The following is a 23,443-nucleotide window of genomic DNA, read 5'->3' on the forward strand; positions in this document are numbered from 1 at the left end:
AAGGTTTAAGCTGTTTAGCATGAGTCAGAAAATCTGCTCCCCAGCTGCCATAAATTTACTGATATCCATGCGTACAGTTACCAACCGAGTTGTACCACTTTACGTTGACTGTGGATCTGGATCATTTTTATTTATTTATTTATTCTTTTTAAAAAGCATAATAGTACAAGATGTTGCACTAATTATGCTCTAGTTCTGGCTCGGTAACCATACATGAACGGTCAGTCTGATTCCTTATTAGCACTGAAGTGTTTTCTAAGAACATGAGAATTGCTGCAGAAGACTAAACCAGCAGTCTATTTAGTTAAGTATCTTGTTTGTGGCGAGATAGTGCCATATGCTGGCATTGATATGCTGGTCTCAGTAATGTGTTAAGTATCTGGGTTTTTTTTTCCCCTTCTCTATAGCTTCCACCTTCTGCCTTTCCTTCTTTTAATTTTGAGATATTTCCAAACACATCTTTACCCGTTTATCACAGGTGTTATGATGAAAACAACTACCTTTGTGGGCTGAGTTTGGATGACACTCTAGAAATAGATCCAGAAAGCCAAACTTAGTGATTGCTCCCATTCTCTATATGTCATAAAGAGGTACAGAGTAACCTCTGGCCACTCTGAATGTCTCTGTCTTCTGGTTCGGCACCCTCTGCTTGTTGTGACCAACTGTGTGCTCAGCCCCTCCTCCCTTCCACCTTTACCCCTTTTATTCTCACCCTGCTTTTCATCATTCCCTTATCTTTTAGTCTCCTCAGTCCTTAGTTTCTTATCCTGATAACCGATCTGCTTTTATACATCTTCACCACCACCACCTGTCTCCTTGAATTGTGAATCCAACACATCTGCTGCCATTTGTCATAGTGCTTTTGCATCGTCCCTCTTCCCCCCACCTTTGCCCACGACTGTCTAGTCTTATTTAATGTGTACATCCCATTGTGTCCAGAGCTGGCTACTACTCTGTGTAGAACTCCCTTCAGTCCCTTAAGTTTAAAAGTTTCTCCTCTTTTCAAAATTTCTTGTCATCTGCTGAAATAGAGCAAGCCACGTGGCGCAGTGGAGAAAGAAGCAAACAGGGCTAAAGGGGTTTTTGTGATGTCAGACTGTCTCAAAACGTCCCTTTCTTGCAACAGAGGATTAATAAAAGCCAAATGCCCCCTCTTTGCAGTAGGACTTTGGGGATTTGCAGTGTTAATTTCTTGGGTTTTGGTTGTGGTTTTTTTTTTTAGTTTTGGGCAAGCTGTGAGCCAGGTTAATGATCCCAGTTTGCTGAGCAGTATAGCCACAGAGACGGCTGCAGAGCATGTTTGTCGCCAGGGCGGAGAATACCGATGTTGGCAAATTGAAGTCCTGACTTATAATTCAAGGGGTAGGGGGCAGGTCAGAAGAGCTATGAATGCAAATTTGGAGAGAAGCTTTTTTTGTTTGAGAATTGTCCCGATTATTGTGCTGGTTGCCTCAGGTAAGCCGCCTTTCAGTTTTCGATGATGCGCTTGTGCATTGTTCGTTACTGGGAAGCGGTTTCAAATATTTCTGAACGAGAAAAGAGTTGGTAATTGGCCTTTTTCTGCTTTACATCTATCTCTGAACCTCCATCTGATAGTCATCTTGTCAAAACTGCCAAGAGAAGTAAAAAGTAAACAGCCTTTTTAGCCCAAATAATATATTTCAAGTTTTCCAGTTAAGGTTGAATATTGCATTCTCGGGAGTAGGGAGGTATCTGTAGTGCTTTGGTCAAGCAGAGCTCTTTGCGTTTATTCATTTCCCCCCATACGCACCACTTCAGCTGCTCTGCTACATTGGAGAGAGAAATATCAACGCTAATTTGTTTTTCAGCTCAGCTAAAGTTGCCTGTCCCAGTCTAGGGCAAGGTGCTTTTTCATATCTGAAGATAATTTTGCTAACCTCGCATATTTAGCTGTCCTGCATCCACTTGGTGAAAGCCATTTGCTGTTTATTCCTGCCTCGATAATTATCCATGAGAAAACATGCGTAAATTTGAAACTGGGCTTCTCTTCAGATAAATAAGTTTGATTGAGGTATATCAAATCCTTATTTTGGATCCGTATTTTGGATCTTAAAATCCAATTTGGATCTTAAATATTCAAATGAAATTCTCGTGAGGATATGTGGGTTTTGCACGTGTTACTTATGGCTGAAGGTCTGCCTGGACTTTCTGTGGGAATGACCTTGCTAGGAACAGTGATATTTCCTTTCCTGGCGGTAACCCAGAAGCATGGAAGGATGCATGCAGTTAAAATTAACCAAATATTTTGCTGCTTCTTGCAGGGAGGGAGGTGATTTATTTACTTTTTGCAGAGTCCTGATTTCTATTTATGACTCTGTCAGACAAGTCCAGAATGATCTCGGATGATTCACTCAATCCCCCTCTGCTTCGCGGTCTTCTTAGTTGCAAAGTGAGACTAATACTATGCACCTGCCGCACTGAAGCGTTGGAGGATATTTCATTAATGCCTGTGAAATGCTCCAAGAACCTCCGTGAAAAGCAAACCATCGACATCTGAATTTTAGGGGCTTTGATACAGCTTTTGAAGTACAAAGTCTTTGGTTCTGGAAACAAAGAAAACTCTGTAGAATTGGAATGTCTGAATGCAAAATCTCCAGCCCTAATTACAAGTTATGTGGAATTGTTTGTAGTTTGATATGAGCTTCACTCTATTAATGTTGGATACCTAGAAATTAACCAAATAGCCATGTCATGCCATGAAACAGTCTATCTGTTTAATAAGGTATTGCATCCTTGTGACCTAGGGGGAACAGAACACATCACTAAACCTGCAACTAAAGCATGGATCTCTACGAGGGTGGGGAAAACAGAGAGAGCAGACTGCTGGTCATGAATGCAATAGCCAGAATGGTGAGGATGCTTTCTACCTGACTGGGATTTAATGCAGGATGAATTCCTCTTAAGATAATTTGGAGTTTTCTAGATGCATTTAAATTTTTTCTTCCCCCCTCCCCCCAGACAAATGTTTCTTCAGATTTTTTGTTATGTGTCGTTTGTTAGAACATGTTATTTTTGCCTCTGGCATTAACATATGGATTTTCTATTTGCGTGACAAACAAGATAGCAGTTTACTTAGGAATTTTTGTTCCACCTGTTGCTCAAGATCCCCACCTTTAAATCTCACTCTTTAGTTGGAATTGTTTTCAGACATCTACTGTGGCACTTGATGATGTTACAAAAAATGTAAAAATTCAGCATGTGAGCTGCATAATTTCAAGTGGCTGTCCAGATATCAGATCTTTCTTTCCTGTGGATTTTTCTATCACCTTGCATTGTGCTAAACAATAATGCTAATCCATTCAATCACCTTGAATATTTTGCTAATCTGTACTTATCCTGTGAAGCTATCTTCAGTATTTAGATAGGAAACGCAAGCTGAGACTAGGGAAATACAAAAGTGATTGTGATGTTCTTTTTCTTTTGAAGGCAGCATTTGATGTCATCTCTGTTAAACGCACATGCTTTCCAATTTGGTCTCATGGTATCGATAATCATGGACTATTTCTGTGCATGGCTTTTGTTTAGGGACCATTACAAAGCCACCTCATGAATCTTGCTTTCTTTCCTGTGTGGCAGTGGCATTAGTGTGTTTCTTTTCTTTGTCAATGACATTAGCATGTTGGGTTTGTATTTAACCGGCTTTGTTGGGATATTCTGCTCAGAATGTTGTGTGGTGTTTTATCCTATGGGTTTTACCATGGTGTTATTTATCTCGGTTCATGTATCTTTCATTCCATTATTATCATATGTTCAGAAAATATATGGAATAAATGGAAGAAGGCACCTGTGTTCTTCATTTGAAAAAAAAAAAAAAGTTTGTATAAGTTAGTCAAAAAGCATGCAGGAGCATGGCCTAATTTTTGAAAGGATGTTTTGAAAAAAAAAATTGTGTTATCTTCCTCCACCTGGATTTTCATCTTCCTTCTTGTCATTTCTAATCGTGTTGCCAAAACTGCTTTCTCAACTTTAAAATCTTTCTGGAATTAAGTGGCTTCTGGATCTTGACAATGCAACATTTTGATGCATGTGTTTGTCACATCCTGATTAGATTGGTATAACTCCTGCTCTCTCAGGTCCCTCTCAAAACTCAATTCATAAACCAGAGTTTCATACAAGATGCTACCACTAGGGTGATGAAACAGAGAAATTCAATCATGCCACGCATAGGTTATCCATTTTCCAGGGGCTGATGGGAGAGATTGGATTTTCAGAGCTCTTCTGGGCTGTTTTGTTTTGGTTTTTTCTTTGCTTCAGTTCTTGTCTTCCGGGCTTCAATAAATTTTCTTTTAAAGTGGAGAAAGTCATTTTCATCTTGTCTTTTCCTGGCCACGAAACTGTTTTTTCCATGTGCTTCCATTACAGGTGAGCCACTTAATTTTGTACGCTTCAATCTCTTTCAAGCACATGCATGGTCAGGGTGACCCATTTCACTACTGTCAAAGTTTGTTTTATTTTATTAATTCTGCCCTGTGAATTTCAGATAGGGATACGGCAATGTTCTTGGCAGGCATTCAGGTCAAGCCAATGTAGAGGAATGGTTTGATTTTGAAGGCAGTGGATTACTCTTTTCTCTACATGCCTCCAGTAATCCCATTTCATGAGCCTTACAAACAAGTTGCCTTGCAATTTTTCTCAGGAGGCAAGAACCAACAGTCAGCTTCTGAATACTTGAAGGTGGTGAAGGATACACTATCAAAATCAAAGAACTAAATCAGTCCACAGTGGAAGCCACATGATTCTGATCTTAGTCTTAGCTTGAAAAAAACCCAGGTATCAGGACTGTTGGATAATTTTTTTGTCTTGCCTGCCAAATATTGAAGTACTTCTCAGGGCAGAGTATTGCTGAAGGGACTGATTCCTGAATCCCATCAGGAAGATGACATTGTGGGATGAGTTGGGAAGACTTGTTTCATCATATCAGAAGCAGTGGGTTTAGAGGCTTAAGCGTGTAGACTGAACTAGTGCTAGTTATTTTTTTGTCAGTGATGCTTCAAATCGGACTTACCAGGGGAGGCACTGCAGGTGCTAAAGCAGTGAGGAACAATCTACGCAGTTAATCATTGCTTTTACTACTGTGGGAAACAGCAAACTAATGGATATATCGACTGGAACTTTGTTTGTCCATTTACAGCTCAAATGAACGTCTACATGAATCTGTAATGGAAGCAAGCCATGTCTCTAATCACTTCATAATCACTACAAGATCACTCCACTGTCTGTCAACTAAAAGGTATAGAAATGGGACCCCATCGCAGATGAGTATTTTGAGTTTTAGTCTCATGTGAGCTTGGGTATGAGCAGAGGATGAATTTATGAAAAATAAAAGAGGGGAAAATATAAAATTCAAACAGACTTTGCAGGCTCATAAAGAGACTTAGCTCAGTGTGAGTTCTTTAGAAGCTATTTCTGTGGCTTTCTCTAGAAAGTTATTAGACTGTTCTTATTTTTCCAAAATCTGTTCTCCTATTCTGAATTTCAACGGAGATTTTAAAAGGTCGTCTTTGTTAAGGAGAAAGCAACATTTGCCAGAGCTGGCTTATTTTTGACAATCTGGGGGTTAGCAGTGTATGAAGAGAATTGTTGTTCCAGTCCCAGTGAATGAATCAGGCAAGCTTCATCTTTGCTTCTAACTTTCCCAAGGCTTTAAACAGTTTTTGAAATGTTCTCTTAGCTCCAGGCTCCCTAGTTCTCAGTCTCCCGGTGTGTCTAGAGGACACTGTCAATATCCCCCTCCCACCTCTATATTCAGAGGATGAATTGTTTCATGTTTGTTTATGCTAAGCCATGAAAGCTTGAAATTGAAATCTGTTTGCTCCTCCACTTCCCACTCATATATGTTCTCATTCATTGTACATTTTTGCTATAGGATTTTATCGCAAGGGTGCTGAACTGTGTGAGGCTGCAAATATGCATAAAGAAAAATAAGTCATTCCATGAGCCTGTGTAGTCTACTGTCCCACAGCTGGGCTCTCTGGTGTCTCCTGAGGTATGAGTAGCAACTGAAACTTTGAGAGTTTCACAGAATTATAGGAAAAAGAGATTAATGTAGACCTCTTGAGGTCTTCAGTCCAAGTACCTTCTCAAAGCAGGGCTAACTTCAGTGTTACATTGGTTACTTAGGGCTTTTTGCAGTCACATTTTTAAAATCTCCATGGATAAAAAGTCATAATGTGGGAGGTGTTTTTCCCATGTGGATTCTCTGTTGCCTAATAAAGGTTGAATTCATTACATAATCTTTTCAGTGGAGGTGTTTGCAAGTTCTCCCTCTTTCTCTTCTGCCTAGCTGAATATATCATAGAACTTACAGGAACAGAAATTCTTCGAAGTTATCGTCAAATTTGATTGAAGTTCACCAGTTGACCCAAAAGTTACTGAAATGTAACACAGGCACAAACAGTGTGACCTAATCAGCCTTGTTTCCTTTATCTAAAAGGAGACAAGTCAAATGGCAAGTCTTTCCCCTCCAGTGCTATAGGACAGGATTTAGGATGTTATGTGCTGTGACCTCTAAATTCCTCTCCGGTTTCAGCTGGACATGGTAGAGCTTAACCCTCTTAAAGTAACAGCCTTGGTTGAATGAGGGCAGCATTCTCCTCCATGGAGTCTGAATCTTGGGACAGGAGGAGGTGGTATCTAGTGCCAGGCATATCTGCTGGAATCTCTTTCAAGCAAAAAGCAAAAAACTCACCAAAAACTCCTCTCAAACTTCCAATTTCTCTGACATCCGTACACTGCTGATTGTCTGTGGGGACCGCTTCTCGTGGCACTGCCATGTCACTGTGTTTCATCTCTCATCCATTTAGAGGTACCCAGGGAGCCAGATGAAGAGCAGAGCTCAGGCCCGGCTGAATTTACAAAAGAGCTTTAAGAGCATCTTCCCCCCTAAGCCTGACCTTTTCTCCTTATGCACACATGCATGCACACATTTTATATGTACGTGTAAGCCTCTCTACCATTACATCTTTTTCTGTGACACTGAGTAAAAATTGGCCAGTGGGTTTAAAAGTTAGATGGAGTACAGGTAGAGAAGGACAGACAGGCAAAACCACGCTTTTGTGCATGCTCAGTACGGTTATTCAAATCTTTTTATCTTAAGGAGGCAGACTGAAAAGTAGCACTTCTGTTGCTCTAGAGCAGATGTGGTGAGGAAATGGCACCCTGACAACAACCAGCATGGAAAAGCAAAAGGTATTGAGTGTTGCAACACGGAGAAACACATGAGTGTTTGTACTTTTGAACGTGAAGCGATCTTGCACTGAATCTCCTTCCGCTGCTGTGGCATCTTTCATTTCAGATGTAATGTTCTTAAGAGGACATCCCAACAGAGGATGGCTCTTACACCTGTGGTGCTGGCAGAGTCATGTGTAAGAATCTCTCGGAGCTGCTATCAAAGTATTATCATTTTCCCTATGAATATCATTTTCCCTATGAAACTTGGCTAAAGTAATATCGAGCTTGTGCTCTACCTATTCACTTTTTGAGTGACAATGGGCAAGGTCGCCAGTGAACCAAAATATGGTTGAGCTCTTCTGTTTCAATCTGCTTGCATGATTTTAACGTACCCGTGTATCTCACTGCTTTAATATTCATCAGTAATTTCTGATTGATTGAAAGGAGGGTTCACTAGAAAAATAATATAGACCATAATGCCAGAGACATACACTTAGACTGAGGGGTGCACTCTCGTCTGAGGCTCTCGGCCTTCTACAGCTAAGTTTGAAAGTGAAGTATCTAAGGGTGAGAAGAGATGGATAAAGCCAAGTCCAGTGACATGTCATAATTTCACATTGGATGATATCTCAAAGGATTACAGAAGAAAATAAGATCAGTTCTGCATGGCAGGTTTAATTCAAGTAACTGGACTGACAAGAAGTCTTTCATTTATGAATATTTAGGCAACACAGCTGCGTTTTTGATTAAGCAAGCTCAATGTTTAGGGTGGGACAAGAAGGATGCTAAGATCAGCTTCCACCTGAAATCTTTCCTGGTTTGCCTGTATAATGGTTACTTGAAGATTTAGTTTGGCATGGTGTTTCATCCTTACCTCCTTTCTTCAACCGTTACATGTCTTCAGTAATTGTTGTATTCTTCTAGACAACACAGAAAAGGGTATAATAAAAAAATTTTCTCTTAACTAGTAGATAAAAATTGCTTTTCTGACTGTTTTTCCCCCAAAGTGCCTATTTTTGAGGGATAATATCAGAAAAAAAGTAAATGCTCCAAATCCCTGAAGGTTTAAATTTTTCATATTTAACATTCTCATCACGATTCTCAAACTAATCTCTCATTGTACCATTATTCATTGCAATGAGATGTTTCAGTGCTCCGGAATCAAAATGTGTAGTTTCAGCTTGGCTTGGTATCAAATCACATTCTGTTGGTGCGTTGCAGTGACTGATAGAAGTTTGAGTGCTTTACACTCCCATTCTTCTGCATCCGACACGCATCCGTATTAGACAACTGACCCGTATCTCATGTGATGGCACCAAATCCCCTCGTACATTGTTTTGAGTTGGTAAGAGGAGATGTCATGGAGTATTACGAGAAATGTATATTTGCCAGGTAGCTTGCCTTCGAGGGCATATAGTGTGCTTACCTGATGGAATTGGTGGAAAATATAAAGCCTAAGTGATTCGAGGTAGAAATTGGTAATGCAACAGAGACCACCACATTGTTAAATAGTTCCTCCTCCTCTGTGTTGTTTGGGCTGAGGCAATACCACACAGAGAAGCTCAGATGGTAAAACTCTGCCCCTTAAATTAACAAGTGATTGGAAAAGATCTGAGCCTGATTTAACTCCCTTTGAAAGCATCTGGGCTTTTTGTTGATTGCAATCAGAGACAGATCAGGGCTTTATAGCTTGCCTGCCATCTTCTGAAATGTTATGTGACAAACAAGACACTGGTATTATTTCTGTTATGAAATGTTTGTTATTTTATCACAGCAGTGATTATGGGAAGAACATTTGCATCATGCTCAGAGTTTCTAGTGGACTTTCCAAAGATGAAATGGTCTGTTTTTTTCATCTGCGTATCTTATTTGGGTTTTGTGTTTTTTTTATAACTGACTTGGACTCACTGTCCCTTTGCTAATGCAGACTAGTCAGTTGGCAGGTACTAAAACAATTTAACAGAATAAGATTAATCTTCTCTCTTTAATTAAACAGCAATATGTAACACACCCAGTGGGCCAGATGACCTTGAAAATTAAAGTGAGAATAGAGATGCATTTGAGAGGAAAAATATTTTAGTTACAGGGGGTTCGAGGTAAAAGGAACAAGAGGAAATATTCACTAATATAACAGAACTACCTCATACAATCCCCTTTCTCCACCCAAACCCTCAGACAATTTCTCTCATAAAATGGACTGGGATATCTTATTGCTCCTACAGGCATTTTAGAAGTGTTTGTTAAGTGTGAAGTAGTGTAATCTTGTTGGAAGTGAACTTCACCAAAACTCAGGGTCTGTCAGAAAAATTTTCTGTGATTCCGTAAATCACTTAATCTCCATCTGCAGAGCCTAATATATCCCCATCACCAAAGTATTTCCCCTCCAAACACCATGGAAGGTCAATAATATAATTATCTGTACACGAGAAGAACTGAGGCATTGCAATTTTTCCCTAGGTTGCATTAGAGTCATTAACAGTCTCATGTTGTCACCTACGTGAACCACTGGGTCATTTTCCCCTCTCCTGTAATTTTATGAGACGTGGGGTTTTGTTCAGAACTTTCCATACAATTGTAAATTTTTCACTTAGTAGTGGTAAAGGGACTTTGTATTGGAGTGCCTGGCTAACGGACACATCCCTGACTCCAACTTTTGATGAAAATTACACATGCTAACTAATGAAGCAGGGGTAGGCTGCTTGCAGGCAGTGTGTATGGGTTCAGTAACGTGGTGCAGAGACGATAAAAGGGGCCTTCTCTCCCACCAACCCAAAATAGATGGATGCTTACATACCCAAAAAGTCATTTGCAAGCTGAACGGGTTGCAGACATGGCAAGACTATGCAGGAATAAAATCAGTATTCTGGCTGCGTATGGGAGTGAGAAATATCTCCGTGTGTTAGAGCCTGTTAGCAAACATAGTTATAAAAGGAAGCCAGCAATCATGCTCTCTGGCGTTGGGCAGTTATGCCTTGCTAGTTAGCATTCAGCCAGCAGTTTGCCAGTCCCGCGTTGCTTTTCTGTTTGCCCTTTCGTCAGAATAGCACACGCCTTCTTGACGGTTTTGGTATCGAGTCAAACCCTCGCTTCAGGATATCAAAGAGGAAAAGGCCTTTGTGATGACGGAGATGGATGACTTCTGGCTAAGTTTTGGCAATGACCTATTGCGAATGTGTGTGCAGCATCACTGCCTTTGCATAAGTGATGTTCTGGATGCAAATAGTCTGGTAGCCTGAAATGTAGAGGAGTAATCGTTCCATCCTCTTTGGGACAGGAAGGGCAAGATCAGGTACAGAGCTAACCCTAACCACCACGAATTAGAGCAGGGCCTCAGACACAGTTGTATGCAGCAGTACTGGCATCCAAAGGTATTAAGGAATTAAGGTAGAACTGAAAAAACCCCAAACCCCAGTCTTGATTCAGTAAGGCCTTATCATTTTCTAGTAACCTTTGACTGTCCTAATTCCACAAACTTGGATATTTCTAATATTCTATCCACTTACGTTGCCATTTTGGGATCAGAGTTGGAAAAGCCTTGAGTACAGTCAGCTTCAGCTCAAATCAGTTAGCTGCTGAACATGTAACCTGCTATATAAATTTAAGTTCTCTTAAACAAAAATCCTGTCCTTGGCGTCTCACTCAGATACGGTGGCCCAAATTAGCAGGTGTCTCTTATGTAAGTCACTTTTTGTCGCAATTGCTCTTTTATGAATTGGGGACAATGTGGTCCTCTCTTGTACCAGTGCTGTTGGGAAAATTAGTCCATCAGTGTTTGTAAAGCAGTTGTCTCCTGCAGTGCTAAGCACTTTAGAAAAGCCATGAAGAACTGAATAGCTCTGTCCTCGGAGCAGGCTTTGAGTAGTGTGCAGTAAGCAGGAGCCTAGGGCTGCATATTGAACAATAAAGGAAAAGCCAAAATATTGAATAATCCGCTCATTAATGAACAGTGCTGATCCTGTGCACAGAAGAAAGCAGGAGCCCTGTGGAAAAACACCCCGTGCTCCTGTAGTTAAAGGCTGTGTCATAATACTGACAGACACAGGGCTGAGTGAAGGCTGTATGTATCTGTGCAGCTGTGGCACATCCAAACTTTTAAGAGCTCGACTTTGTGACCTTAGGGTTGGCTCCTTTGACTGCAGCTTTTTGTGTGTAATAGGTCTGATAGTAAAAGCTGAACCACCTTTTGGGGATGTTCATATAGTGCCGGTCTACAGGGAACATGACACTCCTTTCCTCTTGCCTGAAGGTGAGCAGGTTAGGCAAGGCTGCCAGTGTCATCTGCCAAGGAGTATGTGAAATAGGCGTTGTAACATGGGGAAATGTCATTCTACAACAGGTGGAGTGTTCATTAATAATTGTGAGGTGTGTTGTGTATCAGATTAGTTGCATAGTCTGAGAAGGGGCAGAAGTGGGAACAAAAGTATAATTCAAGATGGGCTATCTCTCCAGAAACGCTTACATGTATATTAGCTGTTTTCTATGAACCACTGTGACAAATTTACTTTATCTATACCCAAACTGCCAAGGGGAGCTAAAGCCAGGAATATAGAATGATAAAGAAATACAAATAGGTTAAAGAAGGTCTGCCTGTCTGAAGGCAAAGGTTTGCAAGGAGACAGGATTAGGACATTGGGTGGAAGTGTCAGGCAGACTGGGCAGGAGGGCCTAGAGGAGCTTGACCAGTTGACAGCACTCACAGAGGTGGGAGTCCAGTAATTTGAGTACATGTGAAGTTAAAATTCTCTTTTTCAGTGGTTTACAGCTTGTGATCCATGAGTTGCAGGTGGCTTTTGGACTACATCAGAAAAGAAAGTTCATATAATACTGCATTATGGTCTATGTATGTGAAATTTCTGAAGGGTCAATGACGGCACTGGAAATTTTTCGGGATCCAAAAGTTGGAAAAAACCCACTGTCTGCTGTGTTCCTCTCATTAAGTCAATGATATGTTTGGTTTTGAAAAGGCCAAACAATGAATCAGGCTTTAAAATGGAAGATCTGTAGGTGTTCTCAGTAACTTGGTTAAAGCATCTGGGTGTGCGAGATTGATGTGGCAGTGTGACTCAGCGCGCCGCTGGGAGTCAGAGTCCTGAGAACACCTTCCTGGAGCAGGACAGACGAGACCCACTCCTGCAGGGCCGTCATTTGGAGAGGTGCATGCATGGGGCCAGACATGCACTTCCTATGGGAGAACTTTGCTAAACTGTCACTTGCCTCCCAGGGGATGTGCTGGAAACCCTGTCCCTTGAAAAACTGAAAATTGGACTTGGGCACCATGCAGGAAAATATGCGGGAGAGGATGAGTCCTGTGCCAGCTGCAGGGATGAGCTACGCTAGTGATAGGATCTTACTGTCTTACATCTCAGGCACACTCACAGGGTGGGATTCTCCTAACTGCGGGATGGGGTTTTATTTCCAGCGTTCTACATCGTGCCCAGGAATCCTTCTGGCATTACTGAGGACCCAGAGTGTGTAAGGAGAGTTAAATACTCGAATTGAGATATATCCTGAAGATCAGAGAAGGGAATCTGCCCGTGTCAGGTGGGGATGCGTGTTCCCCTTGGTGCGTGTGCCTGTAACACCTATTACCAGCCCTGAGAAATTCATGTATTCATCAAAAGGAGAAAATATCCCTTTGTGTTTATTCTTATTTAACATTGTTTACACAGAAAATGGAGAAACACATCTTTAACCGTCATGTACTATTTAAAATTATGTCAGTACACCATGCAGTGCTCATTCTGTAAACATCTACTCCACCATGTGGTCTCTGGGAGCTAATGCTGTTCTGCTCTGTATGGCCACTTGTGTTCTGCCTGGAGCACACTGCAGTGGTTATGTTAAATAGCCTTTGTGATGGTTTCCAGAACTCTGAATTAAAATGCAGAAAGATGGGGGGTGGGGGGGGAGTTGGGAGGGGAGATTCTCTGTAGCTGGAGTGTTAGGATGTCTTGCTACCTAATTGCCTTAGAACATGTGGGCTGAATGAATCCCCTTTAATGAATAATAGGCAAATGCATAAATCGCAAACCCCAAGCACCCAAACGGTGAAATGCACACTAATGAAGACTCTGACTTCAACATCAGGTTTAGAGTTGATTTATAAAATGTCGTGACTATATCGGGTTTAAAATGATATATTTATTAAAAGAAGCAAGTCTTCCATGTGTTCCCCTTGTATTCACTCTCTCGTCCGGCACACCTGCTCTTCCCGCACGACATTGCAGGCTGCAGTCTCACAGCAGTTTCTTGCTGTAACTCTCGCTTCGAAGAAGTGCAACAATAGAGACCAATTACCCTCTGTCTCCACTCTTATTGCAATAAGCCTGAGGAGAAAAAAAAAAAAGAAAAAAAAGTGAGTGCACCCCCTCCCCCCACTACCCTTTCAATTTCAAATCCTAACCCTGTTGGTATTGCCATTTGTGGATTTGAACTCCCCGGCTTTGTGTGCGGCATTATCTGGAGATTCACCTGGTACTGATCCAATGAACCAACGCAACCTTACAAAGCTGAAGGGAAGAGTGTAGAGTTCTCTTTGTAATAAATCATATGCCATGAAAAAGGATTTCTTTAACTCCTTTCCTCCATTATTCTCCGTATCTCACCTTGTGGAAATGGGTCTGTTAGTGAGAGACTTAGACTCACATAGTAGGAACTATGAGCAGGGGAGGGAGAACTGAAATGAAAGGAAGGCAGAGTTCCTGGAGGTTTCTGTAACTTGGAGATTCTAGAAAGAAGAGGCACAACCTGAAAAACGAGGAAGCAGCCCTAAAAATAAACCCAGCATAGGCCTTGGTACTAAACCTTCCCCGGTTCTAGAAAGGGACAAGGATGTTTTCATTAAAGCGGCTGCATTAGAAATCCTTAAAACCAGTGACGAGTTAAGCCCCCAGAGCCAAGGACGTTCTGTCCAAATAATTGCCCAGCAAGCTGAATGCTGGTCTGAACATCTTTGGTTTTATTGAGTTGAGCTGGTAACCTCTTGAGATCTGGCTGTCTCCCAAGTAGGGAGGGATGAATACTGCAAAATGTTTCAGTTTCCATTTCAATTTTGAAACTCATTTGCTTTGACTGAATTTGCACAGTGTTTATGTAAATTTATAAACACTGTAATAAATTTATCTACTTATAGAGAACAGAAATTTTAGAAAAAGGCTGGAGAACATTTGTGAAACGCAAATTCCAATTCAACAAGTATAATCACAGAACCTGATTTAAATGTACATTCAGTCACAAAGCAGAAACATAGTATGTGGTAGGTATATCTAGCAAACCCTAACAAGTATAATCCAAAATCCAAACAATTGTTAACAGCTTAAATATTTTAAATTACATATAAGTCACTTTTTGTGGCGGCAATGACTATGTGACACACAACCTTGGTTTTCACAATATGAATGAAAACCACGATCAGGTGATAGTAGCAGTTTGCTACTTTGCTTGTTATTGAAATCTCACCTACTTCTGACTACACTTTTTTCTAACCTCTAAGAGTCTGTGCCAGCACATCATTCTTATCTGGCTCCGTGTCAATATTACCTGACGCATTTATAAGAGCATTCATGGGCATGGCCATTAAACCTCATGGAATGGACTACTCTCCAGTGTTCTTACTCTGGAGATGTTCACCTGCTCCAACCTCCATTGATTTTGAAGCTGCTTTTGTCTTTGTTTGCTCCTCTTGGAGTCTATAATGTCTCCTGTTTTGCTCCCCTCCATATGCCCTTTCAAAGATCATCCTTAAACAGTTCTTTAATGTAATTTAGGGGCTTTTCCCCTTGTTAACTTTGTACTGAACACATTCGTTTGTTTACTGCACAAAATAAACATCATCTGTATAGGACAGATTTGGAGGCCCTTTCTAAATCTGGGGAACCCTTAAAGTCACATGAGGAACCATAGTGAAGCCAGTATCAACACTTGCATTCTGAGTAAGAGAGCTGGTCTCAAATATTGAAAGATCCTGCATTATATCTGAACGCAGTTGTTTCCCATTGTAGAGCTGCTGTTTCCAGAGTATACCTGTATTTCTACTTTGCCTACCCCGTGCTTGAAGCAGCAGGTAAACAGTTAAGTAACAGAAGCAGCAAGCAATGTGTACTAGAAATGAGCTGGTTTAAGATTGGTAAGGGGAATTAAAAAGCAGTGCAAGATGCAATTTTTAAGTTATCCTGTTCAACCTCTTGCATTGGAGGTATTAGCCACAAGGGAGATCACATCATCTGGGAGCAAGAGAATATAATGAATGCAGGGTCTGTAATAGGCATGTGGGAGACTCTTACCGTATGTTTTGGTCATGTCCTGATATACGTGAGCTTTGGGAGACAGTTCTACATGTAATAGAGTCAATAATCAAATCTGAAGTACCAAGGAACACAACTTGATGTTTCCTTAGAGAGACCACGAGTTTGCAACAGATGAATAAAAAGAGAATGTGGTAGATACAAATTTGTCTTTAGGCAAAAAGGAAAGAAAAAAAGACTTAAAATCGGGGGAAAATAAGAAAATTCTACGCTGTTGCCAAACTGGAAAGAAATAGTAATGCCTACATTTAATTAATTGTTGTTACATTGATAAAGATGTGATATACCACATCAAAGACTAGCAAAATGATATTTGGAAATCAATTTGGGTTCCTATTAAATAGAGCTCAGAGGAGCTTCTCAAATGAATAACTTGTTTGTATTGCTTCCTTCTGTTTATAAAGTCTTCTCAAGTAAAGACAACTATTTTCAACTGTTCCTGTTGTTTGAAATGAACGATGAGATTCATCACTAACCAGACATTCATGGCAAATTCAAATATTGCCAATTGCAATGCCTTAGTATCTTACAGAAACTAGATATTACTTACTTCTATTCCCTATAGGTCTGGCTTACATAAAGTTACCTAAAAAGTCCCAAACCCCAAATTTAATATTGACAATCCACGCTTGAATTTAAAATTTGCTTTTGGTGCTCTATAGCTTGGCCACTTCAATGTGCTTTGGAAATGGACTTAATGGAATCAAAATATACTTGTTGCCTGTAGTGTTATTAGTTTTAAATATTCTTAAAAAAATGTAAATGGGACATATTAACCACATAAGGGGATGTGATTTCAGGTTCTGATCTCTTAAGAAAGTTATTGTGTAGAGTGATCATGCTGTTTTCTTGGGAACTCTGCCAAAATACAGTAAAACTCATGATAATCACCACAGTTTCTGCTTTTGTTAAATGAGAAACTCATTCCTGTGATTCTTCCCTTATACCAGTTTTATCCCAGTGTAATTCCACGTGTGTCTCTGGAAGTACTTCTGATTTTGTATTATGGTATGTGACTTCAAAAGAAGATAGGATTTAGTAGAACTGAGTGGAGAGAATTTACATGAAGACCAAAAATAAATCAAAAAAAAAAAAGAGAGAGAGAGAAATCTTATATAGTATGTTTTGCATTATAGTGGGATGGAGACAACTTTCAGAATTGTCTGTGGAATTGTAGCTGTTGGATTGTCCAGAGAAGAAATCCATCTGTTCTCTAGACAAGCAGACAGGTGACCACCAAGACAAGGAGGTGGATTTCTTCCCCACAGCGAGCCGTGCAGCTCGCCTGTGCAGCAAGTCAGCAGTGATGGAGCTGCAGAGCTGGCAGTTGGGGGTTTGAACTCCCAGACAGCCTGATGGTTGGGTTATCTAGGGCCAAGGAGCACGGCAGCTCCTGCCTGCTTAGCTTCCCATAAGAATTTTTATAGAGGAATGTCCTGTTAACTTTGTATGTTTTGGTTCATAGGAAAATATTCTTTTATAATTTTTGGAAATGAATTTAATCCTCTGGTTTCATCCCCTCACTTTTCTTAGCATTCCACCTCTCTGTCTTACTCTATTTGGGTTTGATGTATGCAAACATTTGCTTCAGCTGTTAGAGAAGTGAAGTATTTTCCTTTCTTTTTGCCAATTAAACTTATGGTTTTCAGTCATCAGATTCTTAGAATTTTTGTCAAAGGATAGCGCTACTGGAGTAAATCTCTATTGTCTGCATAGGTGTGTTCAAAAGATTAAGGCTGAACAGACATTCTCATAATAGACCAGGGATCAATGAAAGCTCTTCTTTTCTCAAGAAGCTTTAAGGCTTAGCAGTGAGGTTGATTTTTTTTTTTTTTCATTTGTTTGTTTTTAAATATAAAGGAAGTTGCATCTCTGCCTGGGCTTTTAATATTTGTGTGGTCTTCCATAGAATTCCTGAGTAAGATCTACCCCAAGTCCTTTGGTCCCAACCTCGGCTTGAGACAACAGAAGAGATTTTCTCCCGGCTTGTGTCAGTGGTCACAGATTGTCTAGGTGATCTCTGCAGTAGGCAAGGGACATGATTTCCCCCTCCCATTTGTGCCAATTTCAGCTTTTTTTATTTCTTCTGCATTCACTCTAACAACAGCCCATTGAGTTTCAATGGGATTTCACAAAGAATGGGATATTACTCCATGGGACTGGGAGCAGCAGAATCAAACTCAAGCCAGTGTACGGAGAGGGATATGAGTCAGGGCAGGAAGGAGAAGCCAAGGTGGCACACACGCTTCAAAGCCCACAAGATTTGATGGCCAATAAGCATTTTAGCTTAGAGTCTTGGTTGACTAATTTTTGTGTAGGCAATTGCAGGAGGGGAAGAGACTGAGGCCCTGGGTTAGAGGAACAATTACGTTCATGCCTTAAATCCCTTAAGCACATACTTAATGGCCATTGATTTCGATGCTTTAACAGCTTTGCTGAGTCAAGTCCTGACTGAGGGCAAAGTAAAGGCCTGGTGATGTGGTTTATTAATCACCCTCATAGCTATAGATCCCCCAGCTAGACCATTGAAGACCTTGAAGGGTCTTCCAGTGCCAGCAAGGCAAGCTGGCAAAAGGCAAAGCATAGAGTGTGAGCATATGTGTTGTAGAGGGGAAGAAGGGCGAATGACCAAAGTTCAGTTAATACTCTGCTGTTCGTGTCATTTCTAAAAGTGGCCATTGCTGCAGGCTTTCCTCGTCTCCAGGGGAGCATTTGCTTTGCTATTTTTCCATGAGAATAATTTGTTTAAACACATCAGCTGCAGAATATATCCCTAATTCTGCAGCTGAAGCCAGAAGAGGATGCAGCCCATATATGTCCTTTGTGTGTTATTGTTTTTTTTGTGTGTGTGCAGGTGCTCCCTGATGGGGTTTGATCTAAACCGGCACTGGGCAAATCCATCTCCCTGGGCTCATCCCACACTGCACGGAGTGAAACAGCTCATCATTGAGATGTACAACAATCCGGTGAGTGGGGAAAGGTGATGCCAGAACAGGCACTTGCTGAGGTGGTGCCGACTGTCTCCCGCTGCAGGGTTGTGTGAGATGCCAGCGACTCCGACGTGGCTTTAACCTAGTGGCAAACCAAAATAAGAGAGAAGTAAGCAAACACCACCCCCACCGCATGAGATCGGGGAACATCTGTGTCTTTTGTCACAGGAAGCATCAGAGTGGAGAGAGCAAGCGAAATGAAGTTCAGCTCAGATTAAATATGGAATGATTCTGAAAGCAGGGCCTAAATTCAATCGAGCTGCTCTCGTGATGTCCTGAGCTGGATTCGAAACAGCAGGCCCCCCAAATTGAATTACTGAATGGCACTGATGTTTAATCCAGAGCTCCGGCAGGGGTTGCTATGTAGCGTGCAGAGCAGGAGGGGGATAATATTTGCAAATATTATATAAACACACACACAGACACTCGTGCTCACTCAGAGAAGCAGAGGTGTTCTTGAAGGTGAAATCTTAGCTAATCAGAGGAGATGGATTGCAGAGAATATGGAGAAGAGGAGTGGGAGGGAGGCAGACAGCTATTGAATGTTTGACATCAAAGCGCAGAAGGATTATTGAACGTGGCACCTAAGAAAAACTGCTGAACAAAGATGGAGATGGGTAGGAAAAAATCACTGCCAAAAAAAAAAAGAGGAAATTTTTATAGATGATTGTTTTTTCTGTATGGAATTCCTGGTATTTGCCCTTTCTTTTTGCTTCCCATTATGGAGATAGCATTTGGATCTTTAATTCCATGAAGTTTTCCTAATCTTTTTTTTAATTATTTTTTATTTCTGTTAGTGTGAAAAAGGACCTGGTTTGCCTCACTAATAAAGAAAGAGGATTCTTACCCCTGGCTACATAATGCATAGGATAAGAGCTCCTTTTAATTTAACTCCTGATTCTCCCAATACATCTTAATTGGACTTTTCATCTTCCAGCTAGAAGTAATATCTGTACAGAAGGGATTTTAGGTACAAGGAAGATAGGTTAACAGACAAGGTCCTTACATATGGAGTGGAATCCAATAGCATGGAAAATATTTTCTTAGACTGCTAATAGTTTGGCACAGAATTTGTTTTTCTGTTCTGTTTGTGCAGCACCGAGCATCATGCCTGTGACCAATGCTCCTAAGCCCTGCTGCATTGGAGTGATGAAGATGGAAAGTAAAAAAAGGTGCTTTACAGCCAGCCTGTTTTTTCCTCTGTTTCCTACCCTAAATAGCAAGACAATTTTCCTTCTAGATGATGGAGAGAGCATGCAGCCTGCTTTGTCTGAGAAGAAAGGTTTTTTTCCAGGAATAAAGAGGTCCTTAAACATTACAAGAAGGTTGGGCGTAGGGAAATGCTTCCAGCTAGTAAAGCAACAAATCCTGACACTATTAGAAGTCACTGTCAGTAAAAAAAAAAAAAAAAGCTATTCTTGGGAGGAAAAATATTTCTTTTCAGCTTTGTCCCATTCCTGGGAAGCTTTGAAAACTCTGGTACTTTCCAGCTGCCCTATGTGTGAAGAATGAATTTATTTGCTGTAGTGGCTAAAATGAAAAATCAAAAGAAGTGTTTGGTCAGAGTTGGTCTGAAATGGAAATCTTTTTTTTCCTCCATCTCTCCCACTCCTCCCCACTGATCAACGTAAGATGAACCAATTCCAGTTCATTTCCTTCTGAGAGAAAGAAAAAGGACCCTTTCAAACACAAGTGTAGCATTTCATTTTCAGGGTTATTTAATTATTTTAAAATACTATTTAGGAAACTTTTTTTTTTTATTATTATTAAACTGCCAGCAAAGTTCAGGTGGCTCTTCAGAGTTTCATTTCTCAGTGAATTAGCTACTCACCAAAAAAACTCCTTGTCTGGTTTTGTCATCCCTTAGTCAATACCAGCCCTTCTGACAGTTTTAGAGACTCTCAGAAATACAATGCAGTATAAGGGATTATTGTTTTTTTCAGGCAATACCAGATTCTTAGTCCCTCTGATCCAAGTAATATTTGTATGAACAGACCATATCAAAAGTGCTGGGACAAAAGGGGAAAACATGCCAGTTACCTTTAGAGAGGGCATCCTGCTTTAGCAGTGACTGATTTTCTTAAGATTAAAAAAAAAAAATAGAAACAAAATAAAATATCAAGTGATTAAAAAAACCTCTCCTCCTGACCGAGTGCCAGAATAAAAATCTGCTTTGAATCAGTTCAGGCTCCTAAAGGTTTTAAGTGCTGTCCAGGTGCAGAGTGTAACTTTTAGATGAGTAACACATGATAGATGGTTGTCCGCAAGCGTGGGTGAACCAGTTGCAGGGGGGGCTGTTGGCCACCTGCCACAGATCAGGGATTATGCATTTGAACACATCTGTCCTGCCACCCTCTCCTCACCTGAAGTCTTCCCACACTGGGGAATATGAAATGAAATAAAATGCAATGTCAGGTTCCCTGCAAAATAATGTAATAAAAAATAACCTTCGTCCCTCCCATTCTAGACAAGATCTGCCATGAGGAGCTGCCCACAAGAGATTGGATTGTTTAAAGCAGAGGAAGTTCAGCTTCATGTTGCTATTGCGGAATGGCTCAGTGCAGGCCTTTTAGATGTATTCATTCCCTTAAATCATTTAAGGAAAATTAGCTGCCATAAGAGCATAAACCCACATTTTAAATATTGCTGTATAGGAGGATTTTTCTTCTGCTGCTGCAGTATGGAAGATAAGCTTTTTCCTTTGAAAAAAAAGTTCATTCTGGAGGGGGGAGGATGACTGGCACAGAAGTAAGTGAAGTGGGTATGAGGCGCACACACAATGCCGTAGCTACAGTGATTCCAGTGCTGAGTAGTCCAAGGCTAAGTGTTTACTGTAGATACTCTATAAAAATAACCCAAAGCACCTGTGGTTCTCCGTTCTTCTGAGTTATACAAAGTGTGCTTATTTTATTTTTAAAGTGTTTCAAATTCCATAATGACCATATCATCTTTAGGGAGAGAGTGTATGAGTTACGAAATCGGAGACCGATAGGAAGCTTTTGATCTCCACATCACTGATTCCGAAACAATCACTCCCGATGGTACACCGCTGTCATCGTGCTGGCCTGTGTGAAGTGAGGGGATATTCTCAGCTGTTTCTAGTGGTGTCAGTCTCGCAGATGAGACTGAAGTGACAGACTTGCTCTTTTAGATCACGTGTTATTGGCTGAAGATATTTCTGTTCTTAAGTACCTTTCCCTGCCCATATGCCAGACATCACTGCTTTCCCATCTCTCTACCAGACGATACATGTAGAAGATTACCCATGCTCCATGCTGGAGCAGGTTAGCAGAATTAGCTCAGAAAATGAATGCATTGTTTAAACCAACTCAACTGACTTTTGTCTGAAGTACATCAAAGGATGTTCATATGAGCTGTTCCAACCACTGCACCGTGGGGCCAGGAAGTTCTGCTTGGGCATGATAACACACTTCATGTAGAGAGCTGTTTGGAGAATTAATGTCTAGGTAAGGAGTCTAATAAAGCATATATGCACAGCTGGATTTAAACACGTGAACAATCTGATTGAATTCAGCAGTGTTCCTTGTGTGCTTACAGTTAAGAAGGTGCTTAAATGTTTTGGACTGGGGATCAAGTGCTCAGCACTGGCAAGCTCAGGGTATGGATTGTCTATGGAGATCAAACAGTCCTTATCTCTGGGATAACTTGAAGCCTCAGAGACAGAAAGAGCAGGAGAACTGCTTGATTGTTGAACAGGTTATATGTGGCCATCCAGCATGTCTCCCAACAACCAAATGCACTCTTTAAAACACATTTAATGAGTGAACTCAGGTAGCATCTTCAGCGTCAGCTCAGGCCCCTTGAGCATATGCATTGTGATATGGTCTTTAATCATAGGGGCTCATGTTGTTCTCTCAGCTACACCACTGCCTCACTGAGTTCTCCAAATGAAAAACTTTCACTTAATAAGCAGCTATTCAGCGTTTTGGTTTAGCTTCAGTGTTCGTTGTGCAGCCCTGTCCTGTATTTACTGTGTGCTATTCAGATCCTGCTCTGAGGATAGAATTGTTAATCTCATGGGCTTTTTTGTTTTGCTCGTTGCTGTACCCTGGGGGCATTTCAGAAGTGTTAATTATTTTTTGAGGGACCCCTGTGAGAGGCAAATGCATTATCGTTGTATGGATAGGAAACAGAGGCAGAAGCAGTTATGATCAGAAGTACCTACTCATTTGAGATAGGTAATATAAGATGCTTGGGCTCAGATTTGATTCGTGTCATTCACCAAGGCTTGATAAGTTCACTGTCTTGTTTCTACCCCTTTCTTCTTCCAGAAAAATTGGGATAGACTATTTCTGTCATTTGAAGTTCTTAGGACCTAGAAGACAAGGAATAGGCAGAGACTGACTGCTGGGGAAGCATTGGTTTCAAGTGATTTGTCCCCCTCAAATGAAATTGCAGAGGCAGGATGCAGTGCTCCCAGGCACTCTCGTTGCAACACCATGCTTTGTCTCCTCACATCCATTTCTTCTGTCCTGCCTGTTTTCCACCTCCTCTTGTCATTGAAGCTGGAGTCCTACATGCAGATGATTCCTGTGTTAGACACTATAGACCTCGTGCCCTGAGTGAGCTGGAGACCTGACCAAAAAGAAAGCAAAAAACTACCCACCTGGGGTGTGCTCATTAATTATCATCTCCTTTGTCACACACACATATACCAAAGTCTTAAATTACTCCTGCATAGGCAACTTTTCTGTTTCCATTCCATTTGGAGTGCTTGTCATTGCAGCCTTTACATATTTTTAATACTATTTGGGGTGAAAGTTTTCATTGATTCAAAGCAAAACATACAGCTGAAATGAAGGCCCAGAGTGCTGAAATCTGAGTCATCAGCTGGGCTGGAATCTTTAGATGCACCACATAGACATCTGCCACAAGAGCTGATGAATTAACTGATAGAGGATGGCAATCTGCTATTGCTGTGGACTGATGTGAGGGAGG

At 40.9% G+C, this 23,443-nt stretch overlaps 1 protein-coding gene across 1 annotated transcript in view; it reads left to right on the forward strand.

The window, feature by feature from the left end:
• AGBL4 (ATP/GTP binding protein-like 4) overlaps positions 1–23,443 on the forward strand; it is a 972,041-nt gene that overhangs the window by 792,199 nt on the left and 156,399 nt on the right. Inside the window, exon 10 of the mRNA XM_009884833.1 lies at positions 18,349–18,460. Coding sequence (XP_009883135.1) covers positions 18,349–18,460 — 112 coding nt within the window. The remainder of the gene's footprint in view (positions 1–18,348; positions 18,461–23,443) is intronic.

This window comes from Charadrius vociferus, unplaced genomic scaffold (genome assembly GCF_000708025.1).
Source record: "Charadrius vociferus isolate BGI_N301 unplaced genomic scaffold, ASM70802v2 scaffold163, whole genome shotgun sequence".
NCBI classification, from domain to species: domain Eukaryota; kingdom Metazoa; phylum Chordata; class Aves; order Charadriiformes; family Charadriidae; genus Charadrius; species Charadrius vociferus.